Genomic DNA, 14886 nt, shown 5'->3' with positions numbered 1-14886 from the left:
AGGCGGAGGCAGGGACATTGTCACAAGTTTGAGGCCAGCCTGGGCTACAGAGTGAGTTCAAGGCCATCCTGAATTAGATAGAGAGATCTGTCTCAAAAAACAAAGAAAAGCAAATCAAAACAACACTGAGCTTCATTCTTACCCAGGAAAGAATGGCCGTCATCAAGAAATCAAATAATAACACTGACAAGGCTGTGGGGAAAAAGGAGCCTTTGTACTTTGCTGGTGGGAACATAAACTAGTACAACTACTCTGGAGATCAGCATGGAGAGTCCTCAAAGAGCTAAAGCGTGAAATTCCCGTGGACACATCCATTCTCTCTTGAGGCAGCTTCTTAGAAGAGTTAAGGACAGCAGTCCGGTGATCCATCCACACCCACGTTTACAGCAGCACAACTCGATAGCGACATCTGGAAGCAGCCTTTCTGCCCACCAACAGAAGAATGGATAAAGAAAGCATGGTCTTTACATACAACAGGTACTGCTCTGCCACAGAGAAGGATAAGCTTGAGGCATTTGTCGGATGGTGGCTGCATCTTGGCAGCATGATGTTAAGTGAAATAAATCAGGCACGTGGCCTAACTCCTGCATCGATTCTCTTATGTGAGAAACCTAAATTGTAAAGAACAAAATACGAGATAACTACTAGGAAGCAGGGAGACAGATGTTTTCCAAATGGGAAGAGGAGCAAGAGATGGGGCAAGAAGGAAGCAGGGGAGAGAAGGGAAAGGGGACAGAAAAAGAAGACATATTATATACGCGTACCAATTCCCCACTGATCATTATATACTGCAAACATACACTCATCAACATAGAAATCTGAAAAACACACAACGTAACAAGGCCAATGACCCTGGGCCAAAACCTTTAGAACTGTGAACCAAAATAAACCTTCTCCGGCATAAATCGACTATCACCTATTTGTTATAGTGATAGAAAGCTGACTACCAAGTCAAGAACTGTGATGCCAGCTACGCAGATGAAAGTACTGCGCCAGTCACGTCTGGTCAGTGGGGCCCAGTACGCGAGCCTGCAGGTTCAGGGAACAGAGGTTTGTCTTGGCTCCCAGTTTCAGAGGGTTCAGTCCATGGCCAGCTGGCCCCACCACAGGAACATCATGGTGGAAGGGCATGGCACAGGAGCGCTGCTCGCCAGCCAGGAAGAAGGAGCAGGAAGAGAACCGAAGAAGGAAAGGTCGGGGACAGTGCGGTCCCCAAGGTCTTGCACCCAAGACCTATTTCCTCCAGTCGGGCTCCACCTCCAGATTAACAGGCACAAGTACTCACTGCTGGTGTTGGAGCACAGTCCTTGCCTTAAAAACCTTAATATATATTTTTTTGTTGTTGTTTTGTTTTGGCGGAACCGGGAATTGAACTCAGGCCCTTGCAATTGCCAGACAAGTGCTTATGCTACTGAGCTATCTCCCCGGCCCAAACCTTAATCTTTAAAAGAACTTGTAAAGGAGGTCCATTTTCAACTTCTCTTCAGGGGAGGGTACTGAGTCTGAGAGAAGGCCCAAACCTGTGCTAGAAAGACCCAGAACCCAACACTGTCACACCAGCCAGCGCAGCCTTGACTCGCATGGAAGCTCTACCACCGAACAGAAACTAAATTGTCATCTAACCTTCCAAGACATCAGGAGAATAAGGGGAGAGAGCCACATTTCCCAGACAGGCTAGTGCATATGACATGACATTCTACCTGCTTTAATCTTAGTATTCTTATATCCTTAGACCGTAATGTTAAGTGAGGTAAATCAGACACACAAGCTAACTACCACATGGTTTCTCTTACAGGAAAAATCCCAAGTGCAAATAAAGAGCACAATAAAAGATGGACAATGGGAAATGGGGAGACAGAGCTTTTGCCAATGGGAAAGGGAACAAGAAATGGAGGGGGAGGGAGCGGATGAAAAAAGAATTAGGAAGTGTTATGCCCATGTGCCAACTCCTGTGATGAATGTAATCATTAGATGCTGCAAACGAGAGCTCAGAAGAATTTTTTTTTTCAGAACTGGGGATTGAACTCAGGCCCTTGTGCTTGCCAGGCAAGCACTTATTCTACTGAGCTATCTCCCCAGACCAATAGGTTTTTTAAATAAAAATTTTAAAGACACTTAATCTAATATTAACCAATCAGTTATTTTTCTTGTTGTTCTGTCTCCCTGCCCACATCTCAAAAAGGAAGTAACTTCAGAATGACCAATCTGCATCTTGTTCTTTGTTTATGCTTCTTTGTGCATAAAACTCAGACTTTTTGTTTCATTTTGAGAGGGGGGGTAGATCTTGCTAAGTTGCCCAGGCTGGCCTTGAACTCATGATCCTCTTGCCTCAGTCTCCAGATTTGCTGGGATTACAGATGCGGGCCACTATGCCTGGCAAGACCAACTTCTGCTCCCCCCATAGAAGCGCTTCTACTTTAGGGAATGACGCATCACCTCATTCTAGAATTTCAAAGCTAATTAAAATCTTTAAACTAAGTTGTAATTTTATCCTCTGACGTATCTAAGAGGGATCAGAGGCGATCTGGTGCCATCTGGGTGGTGTGGTCAGAGCCTGAGGACCTAAATTCAAATGCAATGGGACATCCTGCATTTAGCTTTGCAACCTACCTTTTCCTGACCTTCCTGGATTGGAGAGCCTTGGATTAGGCCTTCACGGCTACACAAAATGCTCATCTCTCAGCCTGTGTCTCAAATCACATCAGCCTACTCTGTGCTCACAGATAGCACTCTCTCTCTCTCTCTCTCTCTCTCTCTCTCTCTCTCTCTCTCTCTCTCTCTCACCATTTCTCCAACTTAGCTTGGCCTTTTTGGGACTTCTGCTTTCCTAAGGTCATGAACTTTGTCCAAAACTCATGGGTTTGGGTAATTCAGGACCCTCAAACTTGGGTACATTATTATTCCATTTTACAGATGAAGAAGTGGGAGCTTGTCTATGTCATTTAGTAGGCATAACTTGTCTGAGTTAGTAGGTGGATCCCAGTCTGGACCCTTCCATGTAAAACTCCCCTAGGTGCTACAACTGTCTCTACAACCAATTTTACAAGGCCTTCCATTTTATATACAGGGCTCACCTGGAATCTCCCGATCTCTGCTTTGGATCTCATGGCAGAGGAGTTCAGCACCTGCAAGGGAGTTTCCAGAAAGATCTTAATTATTCACGAGCCTGACTTTCCCATCTCGCTTGGAAACAATAGTGGGGGCATGTCCTGGGACCCCAGGATCTCACTGCTTCCTAGTGGCCAATGCTTATGCATAGTTTTCCTCACTTACTTCTCAGAGGAACCCTGAGGGGTTCAGGTTTTCAGTTTCATTTCATTGATGAGAAAATTGGCCGGAGAGGCTGAATCACTTGCCCCACGTCAACGCAAAGCTAAGTGTCAAGTAACTTCTTGCATTACTCATTGTCCCGCTATTTCCTCTCTGTCTCCTTCCTAAAAACACTAAACACTTCCGGGGAGGAGCCTCCTGTGCTCCTTGGGCACCTGGTAACCCGTAGTCACACCCAGTCTCTGGGGACCTGAGCATCTTTGGGGAGATGACAACCCTGTCATAATGGAGGGGGATGCCTTGCTCACCTCAGCGCCTAGCTCAGGGCCTTTGTTGAATGAATGAATGAATGAATGAATGAATGAATGAAGAATGTGGACTATGACAGGGTGAGGAATGGGCCAGAGACACTGCCCCTCAAGGGACTCTGGCTCCGAGGGCAGGGGCTGGGGCTGACAGGCTTCCCAGGATTGAGAAGGGACAAGAACGTTGGGCCCATTTTGCTGGGGCCAAGTTTGCCTCCTCACCTGGACTAAGATGATCTCGTCAAAGAACTTTGCAGGCACCTCGTTGAAGTTCTGGAAGAAGATCTACAGCACAGAGAAGAAGGGCTAGCAGATGTGGTTCTTCCTCCACCAAGGCCAACGCCTCAGAGTACCTTACTTCCCCAACCAGGCCAGCTCCACCACCTCTTGAAGACACCCTCCCCCCGCCAGCAGAAGGGGCCTGGGTTACTGGTGGGTTCCCAGGTGACAGGCAGGGTAGGGGCTCCGTGGAACAGATAGCAGCTCAAGGTCCAGCTGGCTGCTCCAGGATGGTGATTCGAGCCTGTCTTCTCCTCCATTTCCCCAAGTCCACCCCACCCTCCTGCAGGAGCCAGAACCCCTTTCTCCTCTCACTGCTTAGACCCTCCACAGCTTGAGCGCCATCTGTGATGAGACATCAACCCATACTATAGGCTCACCCTTATCTCCAGTTCTGCCAACAAACTGAGCTACTCCTTGCTTCCGCCTTTTGCAAACATAGTTCCCTTTGCCTGACTCATCTTCCTCCATCCTGTCCATCTTTCCCCAGTAGAAGTTTTCTGAGTTCTCTCTCTAGGTCCTAGCCTTGTTACTGACTGACTCCTCGCTCATCCCATAGTGTTTTGTCTTCTCTCCGAAGCTACCCGAACAAGCATTTATGCAGAGGCATGTACGATGCTACAGTCTGGGGCTCCAGCAGGGGCCAGACATGTGTGGCTGGGCCCACTTTTCAAGGCCACATTGACACTGCCCCAGAGCTCTCTCAGCCCAGGCTGCCACCCTGGCAATGTTTGCAGGTTTGAGTGCTGTGCCCCCAAAGACCCCAGCTCCTCAACGCAGGGCTCCGGATTATCCCCTACTGTACCCCAGGGCCGAGCACAGTGCTTGGCCTTCAGCAGGTGCCCAGTTAATGCCTGGAGGACAAGCACTTGTGTACACCCTCATCAGGAAACAAGCATGCCCACTGCCTGTAGGGGTGCCCACCCACTGGCTGGCCCATCTGCCTAACCTGCCCCACTCAGCCCACCTCATTGAAAAAAGGATTGTTTCCCATCTTGATCCGTGTGTGGTGCTGCTGGCCTGCGATGGTCACTTTCACCAGGGGGTGGATGTTGTTGCCCATGAGTTGTCGAGCTTCAAACACCTTCACCCGGACCTACAGAGGGGAGCATGTGGGACCAGGCTTCCTGGAGATGTAGGCCTGGGCTCTCGAGGAGCAAGGTTTGTCCCAGGACGCTGGGGCTTTCTAAGCAAGTGCATGACTGGGCAGGTAGATATCTCAGAGAGATCTAGGTACTAAGAGAGTTGCTGGCTGTAAGTTCAGGACCAGGTTATCTGGAGAGGTGGTCCTGAGAGTGACAGAGTGGCTTTGGGGCAGGGAATGTCAATGCAGGAGTGGGGGTGACCATGGGCCGATGCTGACGTCCTGGCCCTGGCAAGCTGGGGAGCTGATGAAATGTGGCACCAATGTGAGGCCCCAGTTTCAGAGCAGACGGAAATCGGTGAGGCTTGAGATGAACTTCCCATGGTTCGCCCACATTCTCAGCCTTCTTGCCCAGTGACTTTGACCTTGCATGTGCCTCACCTTGTTTTGTCAGCAATCCCAAGGCTTGGGACAGGTAGGTCTGTGCTGCTCCCCAGCACCAACCAGAGCCTACTGGTCCCCCACAGCCCCTCCCTGTTCCTCCCCTGAGCTGGCCTTAGCCACAGCAGAAGCTGTTCAGAATGGCCCTGGGAGGAGCTGGGGGCTCAGTGAAAATCCAAGGATCTGAAGCTGAGTCTGGAGCTCCAACCTCAGGTGGGAGAGGAGTGCCCCAGAAGGCCACAAAGCACCAGGTGGACCACGCGGGCCCTCAGCCTGCATGATCCTCACCTGAAAGTGCTGAGGCTTGGAGGACAGAGCCCTATACATCCCTTCAGAGCCGGGGACCAGGAGCTTCTGCTGGGTCGCCTCCCTTGTGATCATTCCCAGGGGGTCTGCTCTGCCTAGAGAAACACAGGCTGGGCTCCAAGGCTGAAGGTTGACAGGTGTGGAGGATCCCCCATTTTATCCTCTGTCCCCAGTGAGCAGTTCCTGACAAAGCCATAGCTAGGAGACGTGAGGAGGCACACGTCCTCCCAGGACACTCCCAGGGGGCCATCCATCCCCGTTACCATGGAGCCATAGACCTGACTCAACACAGGAGGCCTCTGGGCACCTTAACCTGGTTCCAGTCCTCCCACTGACCTCTAGGGCTGGACCTGAAAGGTACTCAAAAGCCTGTCCAGCCCTGCTTGAAGAAAGGCAGGAGTGAGGCCTGGGAAGGACATACCTGTTTTCTCAGTGTCCCGGTGGATCACATGGGCCACTTGGAGGGTGACAGTGCACTGCGAAGCAAAGGCAGAGGAGTTGTAAGCCAGGCACTGTAACCCTTGCCTAAATTACAGCACCTACTCCTGCTCCAGGCTGGCTAGGTTGGCTCCCAGTCCTCCTGGGAATAGTAATGCTGGCATGGGACAGGGCCACACCATGGGCACATGAACTGAACAGAACAATGGATTACAGTGAGAAGACTGGACAACAGAGGGACCATGTAGTGGTGGCAATGGCAAAGGATGCAAGAGGGTGATGAGGGACCAGCCCAGGACTGGGTGTGCTTAGCAGCAGAGACCACAGGCTCTTCCCCTCTGGTCCCTGACCAGCACAGCCTCAGCCCTGCCCCTTCCCCTACACTCTCTGCCATGTGCCAGAAGGGCAGGGAGCCCACCCTCCTCGAACCTGTCCCTTCTCTGTGCCCTTGATGTCCTGCTGGGGTTCACCTCCTCCTGCCCATTAGGAAAATGCATGCCCTTCTGTGGTTGACGTATACAACTGGATGTGTCTGGGACACAGATGGGAATAGGGCTCTGACCATAATCTGCAGTCACCAGCCAGGAACTCAGGGCTTTTGCTGTAGTAATGAGTCCAGGAAGACTTGTAGGAAGTCAGACAGCTGTGTCTCACAATTCAGGAAGCCGAACAATACCCATTGGCCCCAAATAGCCAGGGCTTGACAAATAATTAACAAGCTGACAGCTGCCCTAATTTTTGTACCCTCTACCAACTTAGGATCAACCAGAGAAAGCCAGTCCTACACTCCGAACCAAACACATGGGATGCTGGGCTTCTAGTTACCTTATCCTTGCTCCCGCAAGCCAACAGCTTCCAGCCAGGGGTCACTGCCTTTCCGTTATCCCCTCCCATGTTTTTCCAATCATGCCTGCTGTTGAGTCTCTGCCAAAACTCCTTTTTTTTTTTTTTTTTTTTTTTTTTGTAGGTACTGGGAAGCAAACTCAGGACCTGAGTTTACACTTGCCAAGTAGCAAAACTCAATTTTGTGCCTGGTACAGCGCTGGGTGCCCAGGAAGGTTAGTTACCCCTCTCAGCAGGCGGAGGGCAGGATTGAAGAGTCAGGGGAAGGGGACCCCGGGGCCAGAAGCCAGAGAAGCTGAGCTCCACCAGCTGCTGTCATTTCGCCACCTGCCCGTCTGGGCCTGACTCACATCTGTGGGCATCATGGAATGGTTGAGCAGATTCAGCTCCTTCACAAGAAGGACCTCCCTGGGCCTTTTCACCAATGGCTTCAGCAGGACTGTGGCCAGGCCAATGAACCTGGGGAGGAGAGGAGCAGGTGTGAGGTGCCCACCTCTGTCCTTGGCGTTGCATTAGCTAACGTGGATTTTCACCTAGACGCTGAGAAACCCCAATGAGGTGATGAATCCACCAGAGGGCGCAGGGCCCTGGAGTCTAAAAAAAATAGGTAACAGTTGATTGGACCAGCGGTAGACACCTGACTACCGCTGGTCCAATCAGATTCTCTCTCTTGGGAACTTTGTCCCAGCGTGCTACACGGTCGCCGTCCACGGGCGTTTAGCCTGTTGGGCCCCAGAGTGGTGCCATGATGGGAAACCAGGGTTCAACGGAGAGAAACAGAGATTTGGGATCTGTGGTTGGGACCCAAAGTTCCTAGTCCTGGCTGATTTGCTTCCACTACCTGCCCGCACCCCCACTTTTTCCCTCAGTGGCTGGAGTGGGCTCTGGACCCCTGCCTCAGCATGAAATACGGGGTTGAGGAAAGAGCTACATCATCTTCAGTGAAGATCCTCCCCGCTGTACCGCACCTTTCTTTCTTTTTTGAGCCCATGTCCCGAAGGATGACTTGCAGGAAGGAGTCATTTTCCAGGGGGCGGCTCCAGAGGTGCCAGATGAGAGTCTGTGGGGGCGTCAAGAGGTCAGCTGCTTTCCCCTGGCCTGAAAAGGCCGCTCTACCAGGAGATGAGGGAAAACGGGCGGGGAGGGGGGAGCTGGCACTGCATTTCTCGAAAGCGCAGGAGCTTCCCCCGGGTCTATTTTCCTAAGAAGCTGGCCTTGCCCGAAGTGTGGAGCGTCCCACCTGGGTCCCAGCGGCTTGAACTGGGCACAAAACGCATTAGTAGCTAAGGGAGCAGGGGTCGGGACAGATGGGGATGGAAGAGAGGCCACTCTCTGAGAGGCTCTTCTCTACTTTAGGCCTCGAGATGCATCAGGAGGGCCTGGCTGGATTAGTTGATGAAGCACACCATGGTCCATCCCCACTAGTGGGGGAGATGGACTGAGAGCAGCTGTCCGCAGGTGTGTTTTTTGCAGCCTTATCAGATCAGAGGCTACGCCAAACATCAGATGCTTCAGCCTTGAGCAAAGCTTGGGGATACCCTGCCGCTTCCTAGATGTCTCAGCACCTGCCTGGACCCCACCTCTGCACCTCACTGGTTTGTATTTTGTTGCTGTTATTGTTTGGTTTTTTTTGTTTTGGGTTTGGTTTGGGCACTAGGGGTTGAACACAGGGCCTCCATACTGAGACTCAGTCCAGCCCTTTCTACAGGGGCTGGGAATCCTGGCATATGCCACCATGCCCGGAGGCTTCAAGGCTGCCGAGGTTGTTGATTCCTCTTCATGGCTTGCCCTGGTGGTCTACCTCGTTCCACGTGGGGTCATTCCCTTCCACAACACGTGTTCTCTTCTTGATATCTGCAAAGACACCAAGGGTGTTTCAGTGTCTGCTGGAAGGGGCCAACAGAAGTAGGCCCATCGACAGCTGTGATGTGGCACTGACTGTTTCTTTCTTTGAGAGCTTCACAGTTTCTCACTTTTCATCACCCTGTGTGGCAGACAATGTAGCATTTTCGTTTCATTTTCTTCCCAGCATCTCGCAACAGGTGAGGCCATTTGACTTACCCTGGCTGATGGGGCATAGGAATGGCCTCTGGACTGCAGGTCCCAATCCTGAACTCTCCACCCAGGTATTCATTCTCCTTCCCTCCTCTCCACAGGCACCCTCCTGACCTGGTGGCAGTAGAGTGACTTCACAGCCACAAGGGGCAGTGCCTCGCCCCCACACTGCTGTAGAGAAGCCAGGCTGGAGCTGTCCCTGACTAGCACTGCCCACATAGGACTGAGTATGAACAAGAGGTAAATGTTCATTGTTAAAATCTTGAGATTTAAGACTTATTTGTAACTAGAGCAAACTCCACTGTACTCCCAAAACATCCAATAATCGATATAAAACTAACAACTAAAATCTCTCTTTTTCAGCAATATGTTTAACAGAAGACAGGCTACACTCCTGCAAAATATTTTTTTTAGGCAATGTCTCACTTTGTAGTGCAGATGGGCCTTGTGTCACTGTGTCACCCGTACCAGCCTCAAACTTGCAGCAATCTTCCTGGCTCAGCCCCCTGAGTGCTGGGATCACAAGCATGGCCACTACAGCCAGCATGTAGACATTTTTGTAAGGAATATTTCTCAGAGGAGGAGAAAGAAAGATGGTGGTGCGGAGGTGAGAATTGCTTGGGTTGGGGCGAAGAGCTGCTGGTCTCTTGTCTGACTAAGCTCCCTCAGCCTATAAACCTGCAGACTAGGGACATAAGTGGACGTCACCCTGTGAGCTCAGAGTCCTAAATGTTCCCTTTCTTGGCACTGTCATAGTTTTACAGACCAGGGGAAAAAATGAAGGGCATTTCATTCTCTTTGAGGAGCTGGACTCATCCCTCTGTGACCTTGAGGGATGAGTTCCAGGATCTCCCTCCCCAGTAGATACCAAGACCCACACATGCTCAAGACCTTATATAGGGCTGGGGGGATAGTTCAGCAATCTAAGCGCCTGCCTGGCAAGTGCAAGGACCTGGATTCAGTCCCCAGTACTGCATGCCATGCTGGCCCTGCGCTGAGCCGGTCACCAAAACCAGGTGTGGTGGCGCATGCCTATAATCCCATCGTTGGGGAGGCTGAGACAGGAGGATCACTACAAGTCTGAGCTGTGTAGCAAGAACGTGCACCAAATAAATAAATAAGATTTTTTAGAAAGACCTTTATATAAAATGGTATGGTATTTGTATATCTTTTTTTTTTTTTTTTTGTGGAACCAGGGATTGAACTCAGGCCCTTGAGCTTGCCAGGGAAGCGCTTATTCTACTGAGCCATCCCCCCAGCCTCAGTATTTGTATATCATTTACATATCATTCCAGCCTACACACATTCCTCCCATATACCATAAATCATATTAGCTGACTTACAAGACCTCACGCAAAAAAATAATATACATGCTATGTACATAATTACTATACTGTACTACTTAGGGAATGATGACAAGGAAAAGCCTTCATTTATTCAATACAGACTACAACTTTCCTGAGAATACTTTGATTTTTTTTTTTTTTTTTTTTTTGAGACAGGCTGGCTTGAACCCACTTTGTAGCCCATGCTCTCCTCAAACTTGCAGTGATTCTCCTGTCTCAGCCTCCCAAGTGCTGGGATTATAGGCTTGCACCACCATGCCCAGTTCTGGAGCTGACACAGTGCGCCTGCCCTGGGATTTGGGGCCAGCATGGTATCCAGGGCTGGGGATCAAACTCAGGACCTTGTGCTTGCCAGGGAGGTGCTTATGCCTCTGAGCTATCTTCCCCAGCCCCAGATTTCTTTTTCTTTATCTAAAATAAATAGAAGTAATAAGCTTTACCACAGTTACCTCACAGAATTGCCCTAATGGAGGAGCAAACATCATTATATTAATGAGAAGGCTTTGCCCATTGTAAAGCATGGTGTATGCCTAGAGCTGAGGCAGGAGGATCGCTGTGAGTTCAAAGCCAGCCTACGCTACAGGGTGAGCTCCAGACCAGCCTGAACTATACCTAAGACCCAGTCCCCTCCCCCCAAAAAAGGCTCACTCAAAAGCAAGTAATATCAGTGAGGGCCAACCAAATAGCTCAGCGGACTAACGCGCCTGCTTAGGCAGACGCAGAGGCCAGGGTTGGATCCCCATGTGCCGTGCCAGCCCCATCCCCTGGGGCATGCTGAGGCAGCCATTGAGACTGGGCGTGGTGGCGTGCGCCTGTAATCCCAGCTCTTGGGAGGCTGAACACAGGCAGATCACTATGTGTCCGATCTATATAGTGAGACCCTGTAGACCCTGTACTAAATACAAAAAAAAAAAAAAAATTGAGAAGTTACTAGTAGCTGCTGTTGTGAGGGCTGTCCCTGTGTTATCTTTTTTCTGTCTGTCTGTCTTTTTGTCATATTAGGGATTAAACTCAGGATGTGGCTCTAAACTATGTTTTATTTACTTATTTATTACAGTACCAGGGATTGAACTTGGGTCCTTACACTTGCCAGGCAGGCACTTATGACACTGAACTGTCTCCCTGCCTATGTTTCATTTTTTATTTTAAGACAGAGCCTAGAGTCTCACTGATCCATAAATTACCTAAACTGGGCTTGAAAACACGTGTGATCGTCCTGTCTTAGCCTCTCAGGTGGTGCAGGCCTATCTGTACCACCATGTCCCACTGGTTATCCTTTTAAATCTTCCTATCAGTCCTATAAAGCAGAGGCCTTTCTGTCTGCCTCTGCCTTCGTCCCTGTCCCTGCCCCTTTTTCTCTGTGTGTGTATCTCTCTCTGCCTCTGTCTATCTCTGTCTCTCTCCATCTCTGTCTCTGTCTCTGTCTCTCTCTTTGTTTGAGACAAGGTCTTACTGTGTAGTTCAGGCAGGCGTTGAACTCACTGTATAGCCCAAGTTGGCCTTCAATTCACAGTGACCGTCCTGCCTCAGCCCCTGGAGTGCAAGTGCGGGGATTACAGGTGTGCACCACCACAACCAGAAGAACCTTTCTCCCTTCAAACCTGATTATGACACAGCCCTAGTTCATGGAGGAAAGTTAACAGATGTTACCCCTCCTCTTTCCCTACCACCATTTCCTAGAAAAATAAAGTGAGAAGAAAAGAAATCATAGCAATAAAAATGGTAGAGTCAGGGCTGGGGAGATAGCTCGGCGGTCTGAGCACCAGCCTGGCACGTGCAAGGACCCGAGTTGGATTCCGGTACCACATGCGGTGCTGGCCCTGTGCTGTGCCAGCCGCTGAAACTGGGCGTGGTGGTGCACCCTGTGATCCCAGCACTGGGGAGGCTGAAACAGGAGGATCACTAGGAGTCTGAGCTGTGTACTGAGACCCTGTACCAATTAATTCATTCATTAATTAATTTGTTTAAAGTGATAGATTTTTGTTTGTTTAAATTATAGATTCTTCTGGTGGTGCTGGGGATCAGATTGAGGGCCCCACATGTGCCACATGAGTGTCCTCCACTGAGCTAAGGTCCTGAACCTTAGAGGACAAGTCATGAGGGAGCTGGACAGTATCCACCTCATCACTGTGTCAACTGCCATCTTTTCCCCGGTAGGACACCAATAAACCCAGCTCTTCTCCTAGGCACGTTATCCCTCAGGGCTCTCTGCCCCGTTGGAGCCCGGCTCTCACCTCTGAAGTAGACAGTCAGGCAGGGTCTGGGGGGGGGACTTAGGGGCGGCTCGATCTTGGCCGATTCCACGACCAACCGCAGCATGGTGCCCCGTCTGCTCCTCTCCTTCTCTCTGCAGCTCTGTGGCTTCCTTCTTGGAACTCTGGTCCCAGGCTTCTCCCTAGCAACGCTGGCATGTCACAGAGCCGGCTGGTTCTCTTGGTTCTGGAGCCCAATCTCAGCCTAGACAGGAGCGAGGACCAGGGAGCGTGGGTAGAGAGGCAGTGGCCAGAGGTGGCAGAAATGCCGTGGTGGGGCTGCTTCGGTGTTTCCTTTCTCTTCTCTTTCCCATCCTTGCTGTCCTTTTGATACTGCTTTTTCTCTTTTTCTTCACACAGTGAGTCGTCCAGAGTGAATCATTGTCAAAGTCATGCGATTTAGATGAAGAAACAGAAGAAAGGCCTTGAGAGAAAAGGTATAGGGAATCAAGAACGATTTCACTGAGTTCTCAGAGAAAGTCCTTTCTAATGGGGAAGCAAAACATTTAGGTTTCCTTTTTTTCTGAAGGACACTTAAGTTTATGTATTTGTTTAAATTTTATTTATTTGTGTAGCGTCTCACTATGCAGTTCTAACTCATAGTGATCCTCCTGCCTCAGCTTTCCCATCGCTAGGATTACAGGTGTGCTCCACCACGCCCACTTTGGGGCTGGCACGGTGCTCTCAAGGTTCCCAGCACCAGCACAACATGCGGTACTGGGGATCGAACTTGGGTCTTTGTGCTTGCCGGGCAGGCACTTAGACTTCTGAGCCATCTCCCCAGCCAAGGATACTTAAGTTTAAATATGAGTCTTTATTTAATAAAGCTTGTTGTTGTTGTTGTTGGAGACAGAGCTTGCTATGTAGTCAAGGCTGGTCTTGAGCTCACTTTGTAGCCCAGGCTAGACTTGAACTTGTGATCCTCCTGCCTCAGCCTCTTGAGTACCGGGATTATAGGCATGCAGTACCATGCCCAGCTTGAAAGTTAATATTTTTAAAGTGTGTGTTGACAATCTAATTAGCAGTAAGCTTACTGTGTAGTCCAAAAGGTACGAAAGGTACAAAAAGTTCAAAGACTAAGAGCTGAACATGTGAGTACTAGGCAACTATCCTGCAACTATCCCTCTTTCCCTCCCTCCCTCCTTTCCTTCCTTCCTTGCTTGCTTCCTTCCTTCCTTCCTTCCTTCCTTCCTTCCTTCTTCTCTTCTGAAATTCATCCCAGCCCTTTTATTTTGAGACAGGTTCTTACTAAATTTCTCAGTTGCCCAGGTTGGGCTCCATCTTGTGATTCTCCTGCCTCAGCCTCCCAGAGTTCTGGAATTATAGGCCCGTGCCACCATGCACCAGCTTGCTAAGATTTTTCAAGCTAAGCATAGCACAACAGACCACAGAGAGGAAAAGGCTGCCCTATTTGCCTAGATGAAATTTAATATTCCTATATAGAAGACGCACCTTAAAGTTGAAAAATGAATGTCAAAGTAGGAAAAAAATTACAACATAGTTAATATCTAAAAGGTTATTTGCTTTTATAGAAGGAGCTCTTATAATTCAATAAGAAAAACATGGACTATTCCCAAGGGAAACCTGGGCAAAGTTCATATCAGACTTAGTGTAATGTTTTCAAAGTTCATGCATATTGTAGCACATATAAATACTTTCTTCCAGGCTGGGGAGATGGCTCAGTAGAATAAGCGCTTGCCTGGCAAGTGCGGGGGTCTGAGTTCAATCCCTGGTTCCACCAAAAAAAAAAAATCTTCCTTTTTGTGGTTGATTAAATCTGTTTTATGAATACAATATTGTGACTGTTCTTCCTGATAGGTTCACTTCATTGGATTGTGAAATGCTTGGTAGAGGGGCCAGGGAGATAGCTCAGTAGAATAAGTGCTTGCCTGAGGTGCTGAGTTCAATCCCCAGTACCACCAAAAAGAAAAAGAAAGAAAAGCAATGCTTAGTAGAGTGGGAAAGCACACGGTTGGGTGTACCTGGGTGGCACTGTGTATAGTCCTTTGCCAGCTCCTCTGTGGTACTGTGCACCTGCTCTACTTCCCAACTGCCACAAACTAGATCTGTGCTCTGCCCTGAGGCTTCTGCCTTGGAGCAGCATTCCATGGACTGAACCTCCAAAGCCGTGATCCAAATGAAGCCTCCTCTTCACGTTGTGGATGTCTTGTATCCAGCAACAGGAAAGTGACCAACACAACTCCATTTTGCTTATTCCCTCCTTAGTTGATGGGCTTTTTTACAGTTTCTATATTTTGGATGTTACG

The 14886-nt window shown here is 49.5% G+C and overlaps 1 protein-coding gene across 2 annotated transcripts in view; it reads right to left on the bottom strand.

Annotated features, from left to right (window-relative positions):
• Fer1l5 (fer-1 like family member 5) overlaps positions 1–12686 on the bottom strand; it is a 48866-nt gene extending 36180 nt beyond the window's left edge. For both annotated transcript variants that reach the window (XM_004633242.2, XM_023717389.1), the window contains exons 1-9: positions 12602–12686; positions 8768–8820; positions 7935–8026; positions 7317–7425; positions 6107–6161; positions 5668–5780; positions 4822–4950; positions 3798–3860; positions 3075–3125 (exon numbers count right to left, since the gene is read on the bottom strand). In XM_004633242.2, the coding sequence (XP_004633299.1) occupies positions 3075–3125; positions 3798–3860; positions 4822–4950; positions 5668–5780; positions 6107–6161; positions 7317–7425; positions 7935–8026; positions 8768–8820; positions 12602–12686 (750 nt within the window). The remainder of the gene's footprint in view (positions 1–3074; positions 3126–3797; positions 3861–4821; positions 4951–5667; positions 5781–6106; positions 6162–7316; positions 7426–7934; positions 8027–8767; positions 8821–12601) is intronic.
• Between the last annotated feature and the right edge of the window lie 2200 nt (positions 12687–14886).

This window comes from Octodon degus, unplaced genomic scaffold (assembly GCF_000260255.1).
Source record: "Octodon degus isolate 3935 unplaced genomic scaffold, OctDeg1.0 scaffold00052, whole genome shotgun sequence".
Classification (NCBI taxonomy): Eukaryota; Metazoa; Chordata; class Mammalia; order Rodentia; family Octodontidae; genus Octodon; species Octodon degus.
Note: the sequence above shows the minus strand (reverse complement) of the source record. Positions and strands in the feature narration are given on the sequence as shown.